The 17,072-nt window shown below is 36.7% G+C and overlaps 1 protein-coding gene across 1 annotated transcript in view; it reads left to right on the forward strand.

The window, feature by feature from the left end:
* The first annotated feature begins 2,130 nt into the window (after positions 1 to 2,130).
* Positions 2,131 to 17,072, forward strand: part of LOC108698552 (H-2 class I histocompatibility antigen, Q9 alpha chain) — a 77,892-nt gene continuing 62,950 nt past the window's right edge. The window contains exons 1-2 of the mRNA XM_041572862.1: positions 2,131 to 2,270; positions 15,094 to 15,357. Of these exons, the coding sequence (XP_041428796.1) occupies positions 2,213 to 2,270; positions 15,094 to 15,357 (322 nt within the window). The 5' untranslated portion in view covers positions 2,131 to 2,212. The remainder of the gene's footprint in view (positions 2,271 to 15,093; positions 15,358 to 17,072) is intronic.

Raw genomic sequence — 17,072 nt, forward strand, 5'->3', positions numbered from 1 at the left:
AGCCGAACAGCGGGACATCTTCACCTGCTATACGGGATGGCGGGACAGGCAGGTAAAATCGGAAATGTCCCGCTTAATCCGGGACACTTGGGAGGTATGTACAGTTATCATTTCCTGGTATTACACAGGATCACATGGTAGGGGTGTGGTGGCCTAAAAGGGACATTTCTATAGAAAAGGCATAACTGTTCTGTCCTTCCTACGTATTACCCTGGGGCAGTGTGTAGTTCGACATGCAGCTAAACCTCCCCACAATCCAATAAACAGACTAAGCTTGGAGTCTGTAGATTTTACTGGATAAGCAAGTAGAATAGAGGTGAAACTGTAATACAAACAGCAGAAATATGATAAGTATGCTTGCAATGAACTATATAAAAACATGAAAATGAATATATAACTGCAGCATAAAATATATATACTGGCACAAATGTCTATGCAGCAATGTCTCTGGGGGTGCTGGCAGCTGTGGAGGTGTTTTGGTGTAACTATTTCCTTACCAGCGTTTGTAGCATAAAGGGAGATACAGAACTGTGTGCTTCTTCAGCATCATGGTCTGTGAAATGGAGTCCTGGCTCCTATAAGGCATTGTAGGTCACATGGTGGCAGTACGGTAGCCTGATTAGTTCAGATTCTGCCATAAGCCTTATGGAGGTGAAAATTCAATACAGGAAATGGCATTGTGCAATTACAGCAAGCCTCCAGCAGAGGGAATCCATCGATGAGAGATAAAATGTAACAGCATGATGAAGGCTTATGCTGGAGATATGACAATAACCATACAAATGAATGACAAGCTGATGCAATACAAATAATAAAACAATGCTGGGGGCATAACAACATTCATACCTGTTGTCAGCAGTGACTCTGGGGCTGCTGCCACCTGAGGCAGCAGCCCAGATGCTGCCCCCCTTTCCCACTCCATGCTTAAAAATCAACAACGGAGTGGGTCAAAGGGGGGCAGCATCGCTAGTGCATTGAGCGCAATTTCGCTCTCTGTACTAGCGGAGCCAAATTTCCAGTTTAAAACCCAGAAATTTGGCACTTAATGTTACAAAAGGCATTTTTTTGCCGCCCCTTGTAACTGACCGCTTCTGCCGCTTTATGTAAGGTTCTCACCTTGCCTCATAGCAGTAGCGGCCCTGCCTGTTGTAAAAGTATTTAAAAATCGGAGCTGTTATTCATATATTGTCTGCCTCGCCTCTATGCCTTAGGCATTAAATTGGGTCAGTCAATAACTTTCACTTTACATTGTGAACTATCTAGGTCTTACTGCATTGTTCATATTTCCCCCACTCCTCAAGATCTATAATTATGCAGCCTGTGATTGGCATGGGAATTAAATCCCCGATTCTGGCACATACACAAGATTTTCTTATAATAATGCAGTGCTTGCCTTACTAACAGTGTCCACAAAATAGTCCATGCTTGCTGTTATTCTATAATCCAAAACTGAAGGGAACAATATTTATATAATTTTATAGAGAACATGTAAAATTAATTTTGCTCAACTAGCATGATAAAAAGGTTTGAAATAATTTCTTAGGGTGAGGGTCTCCTTAACAAAACATTTCAGTATGAAAATTAAACTGGGTAAAAAAAAGGATCACGGTCAGGATCAAAAGCAAACTAACTGAACAGTTATAGCCTATATGTAACCCCCTTCAAGTTAGAGTTATGCAAAGGAGGAAATTGGTTTCTGACTAATATCTTAGGCATCAGTTTACTCCAGCCTTTATAGCTTACATTAATGTACTAGCTTGAGAACGTTTTTTTTTTTAGTTTGCACAGCCAATTTAGCCAATTTTATATTTTCAATTAACTGTTCTTTTAAGGCATGATGATGTTAAAAATTATGAAAAGATCCCTTATCTGTAAAAGTAAAAAAAAAGAGAGAGAGATAATAGTAATATACTTAAAAATATGCGCTATAAATAACTTCTCTTCCTGCAGATTTATCATTAGGTTTCTCTTTCACTTTCTCTTCCAATGCTCATAACCTTTTCTTCTGGTTTCTGCCTAGAAACAGCTGAATAACGTCCTATAAGAATTTCTATTGGCTATCTCTCCCTATTTCTCCCTGAACTGTTCAATCAGAACAGAGCACAGTTACACCCTGGCTATACAGAGAGAGCAGTGTTATCTGTGTCATAGTTGCTTTCTTTGCTGGATCCAGTGTGTTGTGTGCTGCCTGGCAGCTCTGTATAACAACAGAATGGATTTGCGTCTTGTTCCTATCCTGCTCACTTTGTGGATATCTGCAGTGTATTCTGGTGAGTACATGGGGAGATCAGCATTAAGCTAAGCAGTTTGAGTATGCATTTATCCACATAATCCGAATTTTTAAAAATGATTTCCCTTTTCTGTGTAATAATAAAACAGTACCTTGTACTTGTTCCAAGATATAATTAATCCTTATTAGAGGCAAAACCAATGTTTAAATGATTTTCTAGTAGACTTAAGGTATGAAAATCCAAATTGGGGAAAGATTTGTTATCCAGAAAACCCCAGGTCCTGAGCATTCTGGATAACAGGTCCTATACTAATCAAATGGTAGACTTACTTAAAAATACGTGAGCCCAAAACGACAATAATGGATAAACTGTAATCACAAAATGGAGGCACTGCAAGACAAACATCTCCACTAAATATACCAGCTTTTTATTGTATCAACAGAAATTTAAAGTAAAAAAGATAATACATTAAACTGGCTTTGTCAAAGAGATCTTTAGGACTAATTAAATTGAAAGGTCTGCCATTTCTGGGGGATACTTCGTTGAAGTTATACCAGACGGAAGTTCAGATATTGGGTCCCACCACCTTGGTGACCCTAGTGGGGCAGAAGCAAAAGGGGTGGTTCATCTATACAGTAATGTTTAGTATGCTATAGAATGTCCAATTTCTTGTAACGTTGTAATAGGTCTTAATTTTTTTTTTTACAGTTTTTGAGTTATTTGCCTTCCTCTGATACATCTTTGGAGTTAACAAATTGTGTCACATCAGCCCAAAAAACTATTGTTCTGTGAGGTTACAATTGTATTGTTACTTTTTAATCCTCATCTTTCCATTTAGTCCCTCTCCTATTTCTATTCCAGTCTCTCTTTCAAACCACTGCCTGGTTGCTAAGGTAAACAAGACCTTAGCATAGGTGGGTTTGACAGTATAGTTGAAGACTATAAATTTTTTTCTGCATCACGGGCAGTATTGGACTGGGGTGTTCAGGGCCCACTGGGGCTGTCACCTGAGGGCCCCCCACCCTAGATGCAAGTGCCACCAACCCCCCACAAAGCACCAACACTGCCCCTCCTGCACTTCACATCAGGGCTGTGGAGTCAATACATAAATCCACCGACTCCTCATTGTATGTACCTCTGACACTGACTCCTATGTTTTTAAAGGAACATTAGCGCCAAAAAAAGTGTATCTAAGTAATTATAATATAATGTACTGTTGCTCTGTACTGGTAAAACTAGCGTGTTTGCTTTAGAAGGACAACTATAGTTTATATAAACAAGCTGTTTAGCCATGGGGGCGCCTGGGCAGCTCTTCAGGCTGAAAAAAGGAGAAAAGGCACAGGTTACATACCACATAACAGATAAGCCCTATCCATTACATAGGAGTTTTATCTGCTATTTGTTATGTAACCTGTGCAAACACACAGCTTTTACCAGTGCATGCTAATAGTATATTATATGTTTATTACTTTATTATTTTGGTGTTACTGTTCCTTTAACCCTTTCACTGCCAGCCGATTTGGCCAATTAGGTGCTTTTATTGCCATACATCTTTTGCCACTTACACTTTAGGGGCCTTTACTAGGGGGGTCTTTTAGTTTACCCAGGAAAACAATATATATTTTTTTTCAGGTAAATCTAAGCTTTCAAAATATGCTAGCACTTTGGTGTAGTTCCACTTTTAAGATATAGTCTATAGGTGACTAAAAAATTAAAAAAATATTGTTTCCTATAATACAAACACATATATCAGAAAAATTATTTATTTTTTGTACAAGAACACAGCAGATTTGGAAATTTCTATGTCTCCTGAATGAGACAATAAATATATGTAGTTTTATGGAGATTTCTCAATTGTATAAGTCAAAAACTCCAAGCAGTACACTACAACATTTCCAAAATACCGTTTCACAAAACGGCATACTTCTGATTTCAAGGCCAAACATTCCACTAACTGTAGGTTTACCCTAAAAAACTACACATTATTGGAAAAAACTAATTCTGATGAACCCAAAATAGGTGAATACAACTATGTACTACAAACTACAGAGCTGCAATTATTTCCTAAATTATCATTTTTTATAAAAATTTGTGAAAAATTACCTAAAAGCTTCCAGTCTCCAGCTTCATATTTCCCATAGATCATTTCAAAATACATCTCAAAACTTCCATTTTGAAGTATTTTATCTCTTATAGTGCATATGAATTTTCTCCGCTGCCAATTTGCCTTCTGTGAACAAAGCCCCCTGGCTGCGTATTATGTGCTGCAAGTACCCATAATAGTATAAAGACCCCCAAGACCATATATTTTTGTAAAGTACACATTCTGAAAAATCCAAAATTAGTAATTATGTCTTTCTACTCCAAATTACCATACTGCAAAGCTACGCCAAACGCAGCTGTTTTTATGACATTACTTATATACAATTGGAAAACACACTTAATATTGACACAATGGTCAATTGAACAGTTTGATGCCCAATATGCATAGACATACCATAGCAGGTGGCACGTGCAGACCTCAAATCAAAATAGTGCATATGAATTTTTTCAACTGACAATTTGCCTTCTGTGATCAAAGCCTCCTGACTGCGTATTATATGCTGCAAGACCAAACCCGGACTGGCAATCTGTGGGTTCGGGGCAAATGCCCAATGGGCCGCTTACTTTAAAATGTAAATGGGCCGCACACCTAAAAATGCAAATTGGGTCTGTCATTAATATGTAAATAAAGCTGGCCATAGACGCAAAGATCCGATCGTACGAATCGTGGATTCGTACGATTTTCGGACCATGTGTGGAGAGTCCCGACATTTTTCGTCCGTCGGAGATCGGTCGTTTGGTCGATCGGACAGGTTAGAAAATTTCTGTCGCCTGCCGATAATATCTCTGCGTGTATTGCCGATCGTACGATTTTCAGAGGGAGACTGTCACTAGTGTTGTCAGACATAAGTATCGTACGATTGCTGTCAGGGGCAGAACATTGGCTGATCTGTTCTTATTTGATCGGAATGGTAAAGACTTTGATCTGAATGGTTAGTGGAGGGTCGGGAGATGGGAAAGTCCGATCGTACGTTGATTCGTACGATCGGATCTTTGCGTCTATGGCCAGCTTAAGTCACTCACTTTATAAATATCAATGTGCTGTCTGTAACAGACAGCCACAGCTAAGCTGATGACTGCATTTGTTAGTGCACATGCCAGTACTGGCATATGGGCAGAACCAAGAATTCTGACCAACTTCAGTTAGTAATATTAGAGTTGCTTGCTATATACCCAATCCCTTATGCAACAGGAGGCTCTGTCCTCAGAACAATCACTTAAACCTGTATGGAAAACTGTGAAATGTATTAATAGCATGAGGAAGCATTTGGCACACAGTGTAATTAAAGGAATTGTTCAGTGTAAAAAGAAAAACTGGGTAAATAGATAGACTGTGCAAAATAAAAAATGTTTCTAATATAGTTACTTAGCCAAAAATGTAATGTATAAAGGCTGGAGTGATTTGATGTATAACATGTCAGTCAGAACACTACTTCCTGCTTTTCAGCTCTCTTGGTTTACACTGACTGGTTACCCTGGCTACCAGGCAGTAACCAATCAGAGACATGAGGGGGGGCACATGGGTCACATCTGTTGCTTTTGAATCTGAGCTGAATGCGGAGGATCAATTACAAACTCACTGAACAGAAATGTACCATGTGGCCCCCCTTCAAGTCGCTGACTAACTCAGAGTTATAGAGCTGAAAAGAAGGAAGTTGGATTCTGGCTGTTTTATTAGACATCTGTTCACTCCAGCCTTTATACATTACATTTTTGGCTAACTAACTATATTAGAAACATTATTTATCTGCCAGGGTGCATGGTCTTGCTGGGGGCACACAAAGGAAAATGTAGAATATACTGTAAGTATAGGGTCAGTAATTCATCTGATAAAATAGTTGTGATAGAAACTAGGGTGAGAGATTTGTTGCAAGGGGCAGTTCCAGTACATAAGGTATATAATATTGCTGGGGATTATATGAAATTTCTATCAATAAACACTAGTTCTAGTTAACCTTTGGATTGGAAATATATATCATGCTTTGCATGCATTTGAATGCATGGGCTGCTTTGATATTTTGCCAGGGCTGCTTTTTCCTCCCAGTCTGGCCCGAAAACCATATATTTTTGAAAAGTACACATTCTGCCGAATACAGAATTTCAAAAAATGTGTTTCTACTCCAAATGATCAAAGTGCAAATAATGCTAAAAATTAAGGAACAACAATGCCTGCATAAAACAGCAATAAAATCACAAAAATCAAATACAATTAGGCTAATCAATGAAATAACAAAATAATGATCTGACAGCATGGTTAGCGATTAGAATGCTTGATCCAATAGTCACACTGTGAAAGCAACAGTTTTTAGGGAAATAACGAGAAACAAACTGATAAAATGACACAGGACCTGTGTGGCAGCCCCCTTGGCTCGTTGCCTAGGGGGTTCGGGGCACAGAGGACTCACTGCACAGTGGGGTACTATGTGCTTGGCATTCAGAGCATTTTCCTGCCAGCACGTAGTATCTATGTGCTTGGTAGTTAAAGGTTTTATCTACTAACGTATTTTCCAAGTTAAGTACACACCATACAAGGCATTTTACCTTTACCTTAAACTGCATCCTTTGGTTATTCTAAACTAAAGTCAAAGTTAAACTACATTTAGAAAACCTTAAACCTTTTAATTGAACTTGGCATATAGCTGTAGAATAGCTGTTAAATACAATCCAAAATTAACTAATGTATTTCCTTCATATTCTCCTTCATAGAAGCTCTTAAATCTGATTGATTTTTTTAATGCTTGTATTTAAATTTATTAGGAGTCTGTATATTTTTTACAAATCCGACTTCAGATACCCAAAAAACTGCCCACATTGTTTAACTGTTCACACCTCATACAAACTGCTGTAGGGGCACCAGCATTGTGTCACTGTATGTAGCACAGTTTTAAATGTTCATCATTGTTCATCATGAATTGGTCCTGATAGGTTTCCCTGTCTCCTGCTCTATTCTGCCTTCCCTATGATCCCTGTGTGTGCCATACTCTTCCTGCCCTATGCTCCCTGTATGTGCCATACTCTGCCTGTGTCATACTATGCCTCTGTGTGCCATGCTCTGCCTGTGGGAGGCAAACCTGGTGGGGGTTTGTTAGCATTTGGAAATACTTATTAGTGTACCCCAAGGTATTTAATCATGTGCTGGGGTTGATGTTATTCACATGGGAGGATAAGGCTTATGGATTTAACCCTTTCCCTGCCAGCCATTTCGTCCTAGATGCGAACATCTACTGCAAAGCAGTTTTTAGATATTTTGCACTCTTTCACTTTAAGGGCCATTCCTGGAGCGGACTTTTAGTTTACCCAGGAAAACAATATATTGTTTTTTTTTTCAGGACAAGCTGAACTTTCAAAATATGCAAGAATTTTGGCGTAATTCTACTTCTGTAAAAAAATATAGGCTTCTAAGTGTCTAAAAAAATCATGTTTCACAAAGAACAATCACATATATCAGAAACATCATTTATTTTATGTACGAGAACACAGCCGATTTGGAAAGGTCTATGTCTCCTGAACACGACAATACTAAATATATATAGTTTTATGGAGATTTCTTACTTGTATCAATCAAAATCTACAAGCAGTACACTACCAAATTTCCAAAGCACCGCTCCCCAAACGGCATACTTCTGATTTCAAGGTCAAACATTCCACTAACAGTAGGTTTACCCTAGAAAACTACCCATTATTAGAAAGAACAGATTCTGGTAAATCAAAACTGGGATGGGTAAATATATTTTTGTACTCCAAACTACCAAGTTGCAATTGTTTCCTAAAGTTATAATGTTTTATAGAAATTGGTGAATTTTTTGAAAAGTGACCTCAAAGCTTCCACTGTACAGCATCATATCTCCCACACATCATTAGGTATCAATGTAAAATATGAAAGCCTGGGGTCCACTGAACAGTTTGATGCCCAATATGTATAGGTGTACCCAAGCATGTGGTATATACAGATGCAGCCACTTTGGTTTGTCTGTTTGACACAGAATAACTAAACACAGATATCCCATTTATCTCATTTAACACAGAAAACTGCGTCACAACATCCCATCTAATTAAAGCATTCACCATTGTGAATAATGGAGCTTTGGTATGCTAATGAAAAGGTTAAATGCATTAAATGAGTTAAGATGACTTAAGATAACACAGTTTCTTCAATTACCCCTGAGTCATGACGCGTTTAACTCACAAATCCAAGTGGCTTCATCTGTAGGGGTCCTAAAATGTAGACAACTCATTTGAGCTATCCAGATACTGCAAAATCAACACATTTATATAGTTTGGGGGTGGGGGAAAGTTAGAAAAAAGTACGTTCACCCCAGAAAACCATATATTTTCGGAAAGTACACATTCCCCCGAATCCAAATTGGGTATGCATGTCTTTCTACTCCAAAGCACCAAGCCGCAAACCCTTCCTAAATTTGGCAATTTTGGTGCCATTTTCTAAAATCGCCTCAAAACTTCCAACCTGCAACATCGTATTTCCAACATACTATTAGGTATCAATATAAATCACCCCAAATATGAAAGCCAGGGGTCCCCTGAATAGTTTTATGCCCAATATGTATAGGTGTACCTAAGCATGTGACATATAGGGGCCCAAAAATGAAGTCACCCCATATGGTCTGTCATTTCAGGTACTGCAAAATCAACATATTTACATAGTTTTGGGGGGGGCAAAAGTAGAGTTCACCCCAGAAAATCATTACTATCTTGTAACATTATCTACACATCTTAATATAGTGATGTGAAACATTTTTATAGTTACATATATAGTATAGTTATAGTTTTTACATTGATATAGTTATTTGTGGATCTTGTATTTTTTATTTTTGTGCATTAACATATTTTATGTATTTTGAGCTATACTATTGGATGCTTAGTAATGATGACAAGTCAACCAATTAAGTCTTCCCGCCATTATAAGTATTTAATAGGGATGCACCGAATCCAGGATTTGGTTCGGGATTCGGCCAGGATTCGGGCTTTTTCAGCAGGATTCGGATTCGGCCGAATCCTTCTGCCCGGCCGAACCGAATCCGAAACCTAATTTGCATATGCAAATTAGGGGCGGGGAGGGAAATCGCGTGACTTTTTGTCACAAAACAAGGAAGTAAAAAATATTTTCCCCTTTCAACCCCTAATTTGCATATGCAAATTAGGGTTCGAATTCGGTTCGGTATTCGGCCGAATCTTTCACGAAGGATTCGGGGGTTCGGCCGAATCCAAAATAGTGGATTCGGTGCATCCCTAGTATTTAATGCATTGTTTCTTGTCTGTAATTACTTTGAGAAAGGCCTCGGAGAGGCTGAAATGTTAGTAATTTTCTGTTAATAAACATTATTTAATTTTTAAGTCCTGAGAGTGCGGACCTTCTTTATGGGATAACTATTTAAAAAATTTTGGACACTGCACCCAGGCAAGTTCAACCCAATGATGAGAGTGCGGACTCCTCCAAAGTACCTATATGGGGGGATATCTTCATTTAAGTCTCACTTCTTTATATAAGTCCACAAAAAGTTTTTTGAGCTAAGTAAAAGTCAGAGTGTCCTTTATCTTCACTTTAAACAGCACCCCTCATTTGAAAATGCCCAAAAGTAAAAGAATATTTAAGAGGAAATTTGGATCAAAGTAAGACATTTTTTCACATCTTACTCGCAGGCTAAAATCCATAATTTGAGTAACAAAGCAAATAATTTGCTTTTTAATCTCACTAAGGCAGAAAATAAGTGAGCTAAGCTTATAAAAATAAGGGATACTCATAAACAATTAACAAATGACCCTAATAAAATTGTGGACATTTTCAAAAATTATTATAAAGACTTGTACTCTAATCCTAATGTTAACTCAGAGAAAATGAAAAATTTTTTGAAAATTGTAAAATCCCTCAGATCTCAAAAGAACAATTGGAAAGTCTTAATAGTCCAATTTCCACTGAAGAAGTCTCCAATATTATAAATAATTTGAAAACTTCTAAAGCAGGTGGTCCTGATGGCTTAACTCCATCTTTTCATAAAATAATGAAAGACAAGATCTAACCTTTTCTAACGAATTTATTTAATGACATGTTATTCTTTGGAAAACATTTACCCTCTAGTGAACTCTCGAATCTTAGAGTTATCCCCAAAAGGACAAAGACTTATCTCTTCCCTCTTCCTATAGACCAATTTCTTTATTAAATCAAGATATCAAGATGCTATCTAAGGTTCTTGCTGATAGGCTCTCATTAATTCTTCCCTCCGTAATTTCAGAAACCCAAAATGGCTTTATTAAAAACAGATCTGGAGTTAAAAATATTAGGGCTTTGATCCATATTTTATTTTTTGCCAAAAAGCATAAAATTCCCAGTTCTATTCTTTGGTATCATGGGCCCATTTTACCAATATATCGAATGCCTCTATAAAAGTCCCAAAACGCAAATAATCTTTGGGGGAGCTAAGTCATCACCCTTTGAAATATTTAAGGGTATGAAACAAGGCTGTCCTTTATCGCCCCTTTTATTTAATATTGCACTAGAACCATTAATTTGTTTCATTGATTTGTCTAAATTGATTAAGGGAATTTCCATTAATAATAAACAAAAAAAAATTTGTTACTGATTTTAAGAAACCCAGAGTCTTCATTTAAGATTGTTTTTGACTTACTACAAGATTTCCAGTCTTTTTCTGATTATAAGGTTAATGTGGATAAATCTGAAGTGATGAATATATATGGTTCTTTTTCAAACTCTTTACTTAAAAAAAATTCACCTGAAATACCCCAAAAATCAGATTAAATATTTAGGATTAATAATTCCTTCAGACTTAAATAATTTATATTCATTAAATATTACTCCAGCTTGTCATAAGGTTTCCTCCATGTGTGAAAAATGGGCCAATGCTCCCCTTAATCTTAAGGGACGAGTGATATTTTTTAAATCATTGATATTCCCCAAGATGATATACCCATTAATTAATCTCCCTTTGCTTATAAAACATTCTGATATCAAGAAACTTGATTCTGCTCTTATCAAGTTTATATGGAATGGGGAAAAAGCAAAGATTGCTCTCCAGAAGTTGAGAGCTCCAGTTAAATCTCCCTAATTTCAGAGCTTTCAATTTATCAGCCCTTACTAGAAATCTCATTTAGTGGATCTCTCAAGGTAATAAGTTTACAAATCCTGAAATTGAAATTTTTCATGAACCTCACTTTGATATTATATCTGTTTTACATAGTAAATGGGGTAGTATTCCTAGCAATTTTAAGAAGAATCCCCTTTTTCGGAACTCTATTTTTGTGTGGAAACACTTATTCTCTCGACATAGCTACAGTTATATGGAAACTCCTTTTATGCTGGCTAAACTCTTACTTAAACCCTCCAATTTTCAAAAGTCTGAGTCCTTTTTATTTTCTTTTAAGAAAAAATTAATAGTCTTAGTAAAAGATTTATTAGATCCACCCAATGAGACTCTGTTATCTTGGTCAAGACTCAAATAAGACTACGGGCTTCTTGAATCTGATAGATATTATTACTTAGCTTGTCAATGTGGTCTTTCTTTGTTAAGTAATAATAGAAACATTGTTTTGTCAGATCATAGGCTAGCTGAAGATTTGGGAGAGTTTTTGGAGTTTCCTTCTTTGATTTCTATTAACTCTATATCTAAAAAATTCTGGAATGATTATTGGTCAGACGCACACCCATTACTTAAAGTATTCAACAAATGGGCTGAGTTTCTACAATGTCAAATATCCCCTTCAGATTTGGTGAAGTCTATTTGTAATTACAATAAATTCATTTTGGCAGAGAGTTGGAGGATACAACATTTTAAGTTAGTTCACTTAGGCTATGGGAATTTTTTTTCTAAAGGTATCTTTTCAAGTCCAGTATCATACTCTCATATAGTGTGATGAGTATAATGTGTCCCTTTTTCACTATCTATGGACTTGTCCAAAGATCAGTATATTTTGGAAGGAAGTTACCAGTTTTCTAAACATTAATCTGAAAATAAAATTTAAATTATCTCCAGGTTTTGCTTTGTTGCTTCTAGATGATTTTAGGCTCTTTTCAAATTTTAATATAGAATTTAAGTCCCAAGAAAATAAAATATTGACAATTTTATTTTTGCCTGCCTCCAGAAAGGCTTTAACTGTTGGCTACAAAATGAATCTCCCTCATTGACAGACACAATGGCTTATATGAACCAGCTTAGTTGGCAGGAAGCTTTATTAGTAAAAATAATTCCAAAGAATCATTTACAGGGGAATGTAATAAAAGTCGCAAAGAGCAAAACAATTCGCACCAATAAGACTAAAAATCCACATCTCGCAATGTAATATTGTTCCTTAAACTGTTATTGCATTGCGAATTTTAATTACGCATTGCGAATTTTAATTGCGCACTCATAAGAAGTGCTTGAAGATGTCGTAATCTTTTGGAGCAAACATAATGACTTTTTCAGTAAGAAGTTTTATTACATTGACTGCGCATTGGCGCAAACTATAAAATTCGCAAACGGTCTTTCACTGTCGGAAGTGGACGCTAAACAGTTTCCAGGCTCGCAAAAGCTATATTAAATTCGCACAAAGCTAAATTTGTTCGTGCAAAGGCATAACTTTTCGCATTGCGAATAGTTTTTCCGTTAGCGATTTTTATTACATTCCCGTTAGACTTATATGGTCTCCTTACTTTGAGTTCTGTGACTCCAATACCAGAAGTCAAATATCTCAGTTTCTTCAATTGTAAAATGTTCATAGGGGGGGTTATCTGACATTCCCAAGACAATGGGCTTTTTCTTTCTTCTTTTTCTTTTCAGAATGTCTATGCGTCCACTGGCTTAGTTAGTGATAGCTCTTGTTAGTTTCTATTTTATATATTACTTTATACATTCTGTATAATATGTCATTGTATTAATCTTCTTATTCTGTATACTATTTATTATCATATAGATTTTTATGGTTTATTGTGAAAACGAAATAAAATATTTCAAACAAAGTACCTATATATATATATATATATATATATATATATATATATATATACTAAAATTTACTGCATACTTTGTGTCTCCATCTGTACTATAAGGGGCAAATTCATCAGTAGTCGAAGATCGAGGGTTAATTAACCCTCGATATTCGACTGGGGAATGAAAATCCTTCGAATATCGAAGTCGAAGGATTTTGCGCAAATACTTTGATCGAACGATCGAAGGAATAATCGTTTGATCGAACGATTAAATCCTTCAAATCGAACAATTCGAAGGATTATCCTTCGACCAAAAAAAGTTAGGCCAGCCTATGGGGACCTTCCCCATAGGCTAACATTGGGTTCGGTAGCTTTTAGGTGGCGAACTAGGGGGTCGAAGTTTTTTCTTAAAGAGACAGTACTTCGACTATCGAATGGTCGAGTAGTCAAACGATTTTTAGTTTGAATCCTTCGATTCAAAGTCATAGTCGAAGGTCGAAGTAGCCCATTCGATGGTCAAAATTCGAAGTTTTTTTTACTTCGAATCCTTTACTCGAAGTAAATGAATTGGCCCCTAAGAGTATGGGGGTTATGTAATAAAAGGCACTAAATTTGCCCATGGGCAGTAAGCCATAGCAACCAGCAGGTAGCATTTACTGGTCACCTGTTTAAAAGCAACCATCTTATTGGTTGCTATAGGTTACTGCTCCTGGGCAAACTTAGCCCTTTTTATTAAATTTGTTTTTTTTTTTAATTACATTTGGGGGTAAGTGTTTTATCTTGTACATAAGTTATTAATTATTATGCTGTGTAAAATGAAATTCACTGAAATGTGGTGTAAAAAAATTGTATTAAATAAATGGCAGATTTATCAAAGTGTGTTTTATTTTACACCATGTGAACGGCAGATTTGCCACCATTAATTTACCTTTGTAGGTAAGTTCCAGTGGAAGTTGCTGTAATAATGCAGTTTTTACATGGGGAAGCCTGGTGATGTGTGGTGTATTTTGTTGCTGTTTTTTATACCTCATAATAAATCTGCCCCTTAATGTATTGTAAAAATGTGCATCATTGTGTATAAATGTAATGCTGTATAAATAATCACAGGACAGGGAAAACACTCCCCTTTGCGCTCATTAGGCAGCACTTATGCCTGGGGGAATGGATGCTCTGTGTGTAGAGACCAGTGTGTTTCTGAGATATGTGTGCCTTTTCCCTAATCTTATCATTATACTATAAAAGATTGTGCCTCTTGGGTGATCATGGATTTTTCTTTCACAGTTATATATAAATAAATGAGAATTTCTTCTCTTTGTTTTACACGATTGCTACAACATGAACTTTTGATAGATTGTATACACTTTTATATGGGATTGCTTAATGGTTACTATTTAACTCATCAGGGGGGGGGGGGCGTGGTTACACACACCCCAGTGTGGTCTATATATATTTCTTTGTAATTCACTTGTATTCACACTTGAAAAAGGGCATATGTTGTCCGAAACATGTTGTGTGGAAAATAAATGAGCATACCAGCAGTAACTCTGCTTCAGCGTCCTGTCTGTTCTCAACCTTTGTGAAGTTATATATAAATAAATAATGATGGCTCATTGAGTTGGTTTAAGTTAGGCTTTTTTGTCACATCTCACATTGAAGAAGGCAAAAGGTGGTCCTGTGCAGCTAGGAGTGTAAGCTGCCTTAAAACCCTGAAATCACTGTTCTCCAATCAGCCTTTATTCAATTACTGCTACAGGATTGACATTCCAATATTATATTTTCCATCTGTGTCTCTCATGCAATTTCTCTCTCTTGTTTCTCCAGGCAGTCACTCCCTGCGCTATTATTATACAGGAGTCTCAGATCGAACCTTTGGGCTGCCAGAGTGCTCTATAGTTGGGTATGTGGATGAGGCACAGATTGTTAGATACAGCAGTGACAATCAAAAGTTTGAACCTGCTACTCAGTGGATGAAACAGAAAGAGGGGCCTGAATACTGGGAGAGAGAAACACAGAAAGCGAAAGGAGAAGAGGCTTGGTTTAAACACAATGTGAAGGTTGCAATGGATCGCTTCAACCAGTCCTCAGGTGAGACATACACAGCTCTGCATATACACAGATGCCCCATTTTCCTGGCAGAGAGCCAGGACTAGTTTTTTTTTATCTCATGGAGCCCTTGGCAGTAATACAATTGGAGCCCCATTCCAATCTCTACCCAGCAGGGGTTATTTATCAACATTCAAATTCGAGTTTTTATCCCAATTCAATGTTTTTCTTGCAGCAAAATTTTCAAATGCAAGTTTCTGAAACCTAAATATTCAAGATTTATTAAGCGCAAAAATGTGAAAAATCAAATATAAAAATTTGGCATCTAAAAGCTACAAACTTGTAGATGTCAAATAGAGTTGTGTTAACAAAAGTCAAGCTATTTTCCATTTCGAGATTTATTGGAAATTTGGCAGACTCATTGAAAATGAAGGGTAAATATAATTTCACTGTGTTCGAGTTTCCATATCACAATGTTTCACAATCCAATTTTTGAAATTTGAGTTTTTGAATAAATAAGCACATATTTAAGATTTTCAAGGTTTCGATTTTTTCAAATTAGAAAGAAACTTGAAAATATGACTTTTCATTAATAACTCCCATTATTTTTCATTCGGATGAGCTGCTGTATGCAGTGTTCCAGAAATGCAAGTATATGGTAATAATAAGATAATAAATGCAAAATAGGGCCCACCAAAATACATCTTGATTGCAGCTTTGATACAATTATTTTGGGGGGGAAAAACTATTTCAGAAATGAATAGATATAATTTTCCTTATGTTACTTTGTGAATTGTAGGATCTTCATGGAAAAATTTGAAAATACTAATCCCTCCTCATCACCCAAGTCCCAAAGCTGTCAAGGAGAAATTTCTGTAGTGTGATGAACAACGCAAACAAAAAATATTATGGGATAGCTTCACAAGCACCAAATATAAAATCTATATTACATGCTCTGGTACATGCTCTGGTACATGTCCTGAATTGCAACTACAACCCAATAATACCAGAATTGTTTCTGTATATTAAATTATTAAACCTTAGACATGGACTGTTGGAGAGAGACATTGTACAATGCATTAATAATAGTCATACAAGTACATCTACTATAGTCAATTCCCCCCATCTATTACATTATCCTAGTCAATATTACTGTATGATAGGATGAACCTCCTGCAGATTACAGAGCTGGTTCTCACTAGGTGATTGCTCCTGGTGTGGGCAAGCCATGCTGTGACACAGTAAGGAAGTGTTCCAGAGAATGACATTTGATCAGTACACACATGACCTGGAACCTGGATGACATGTGCTGCCAATATTGCTGGTTCAGACCAGAGCAGTACTTGGTAGGGGAATGTATATTTGAAGTAATAATTCTCTTTTCCCATCTGGAGGGCAGCATTTGCCAAAGTTCTATTTAAAGGGGATGTTTACCTTCTAACACTGCTTTTAGTTTATTTGCTTTCAAATAGTTCACCAGAAAGACTTTTTCCAATTTCTTTCTATTTTCTCTATGTGACTGTTTTTCTAATATTGAAGTGTAAAGTTTTTGCCTTCTTATGTCTTTCTGAAGCAGCTCTGGGAGGGGGATTCACCTTCTCTAACTGTTCTAAATGGATACATTAGTTGATACATGTCTTATCGTTGTCCCTGCTGACAGGGCCGGCCTTAGGCCTATTGGACCAAATGGGCCCCGCACCTCTGGGGGCCCTGCACGACAGGGCAGCATAGATAATATTTTCCTCAGCACATGATGC

Source organism: Xenopus laevis, chromosome 8L (genome assembly GCF_017654675.1).
Source record: "Xenopus laevis strain J_2021 chromosome 8L, Xenopus_laevis_v10.1, whole genome shotgun sequence".
NCBI lineage: Eukaryota > Metazoa > Chordata > Amphibia > Anura > Pipidae > Xenopus > Xenopus laevis.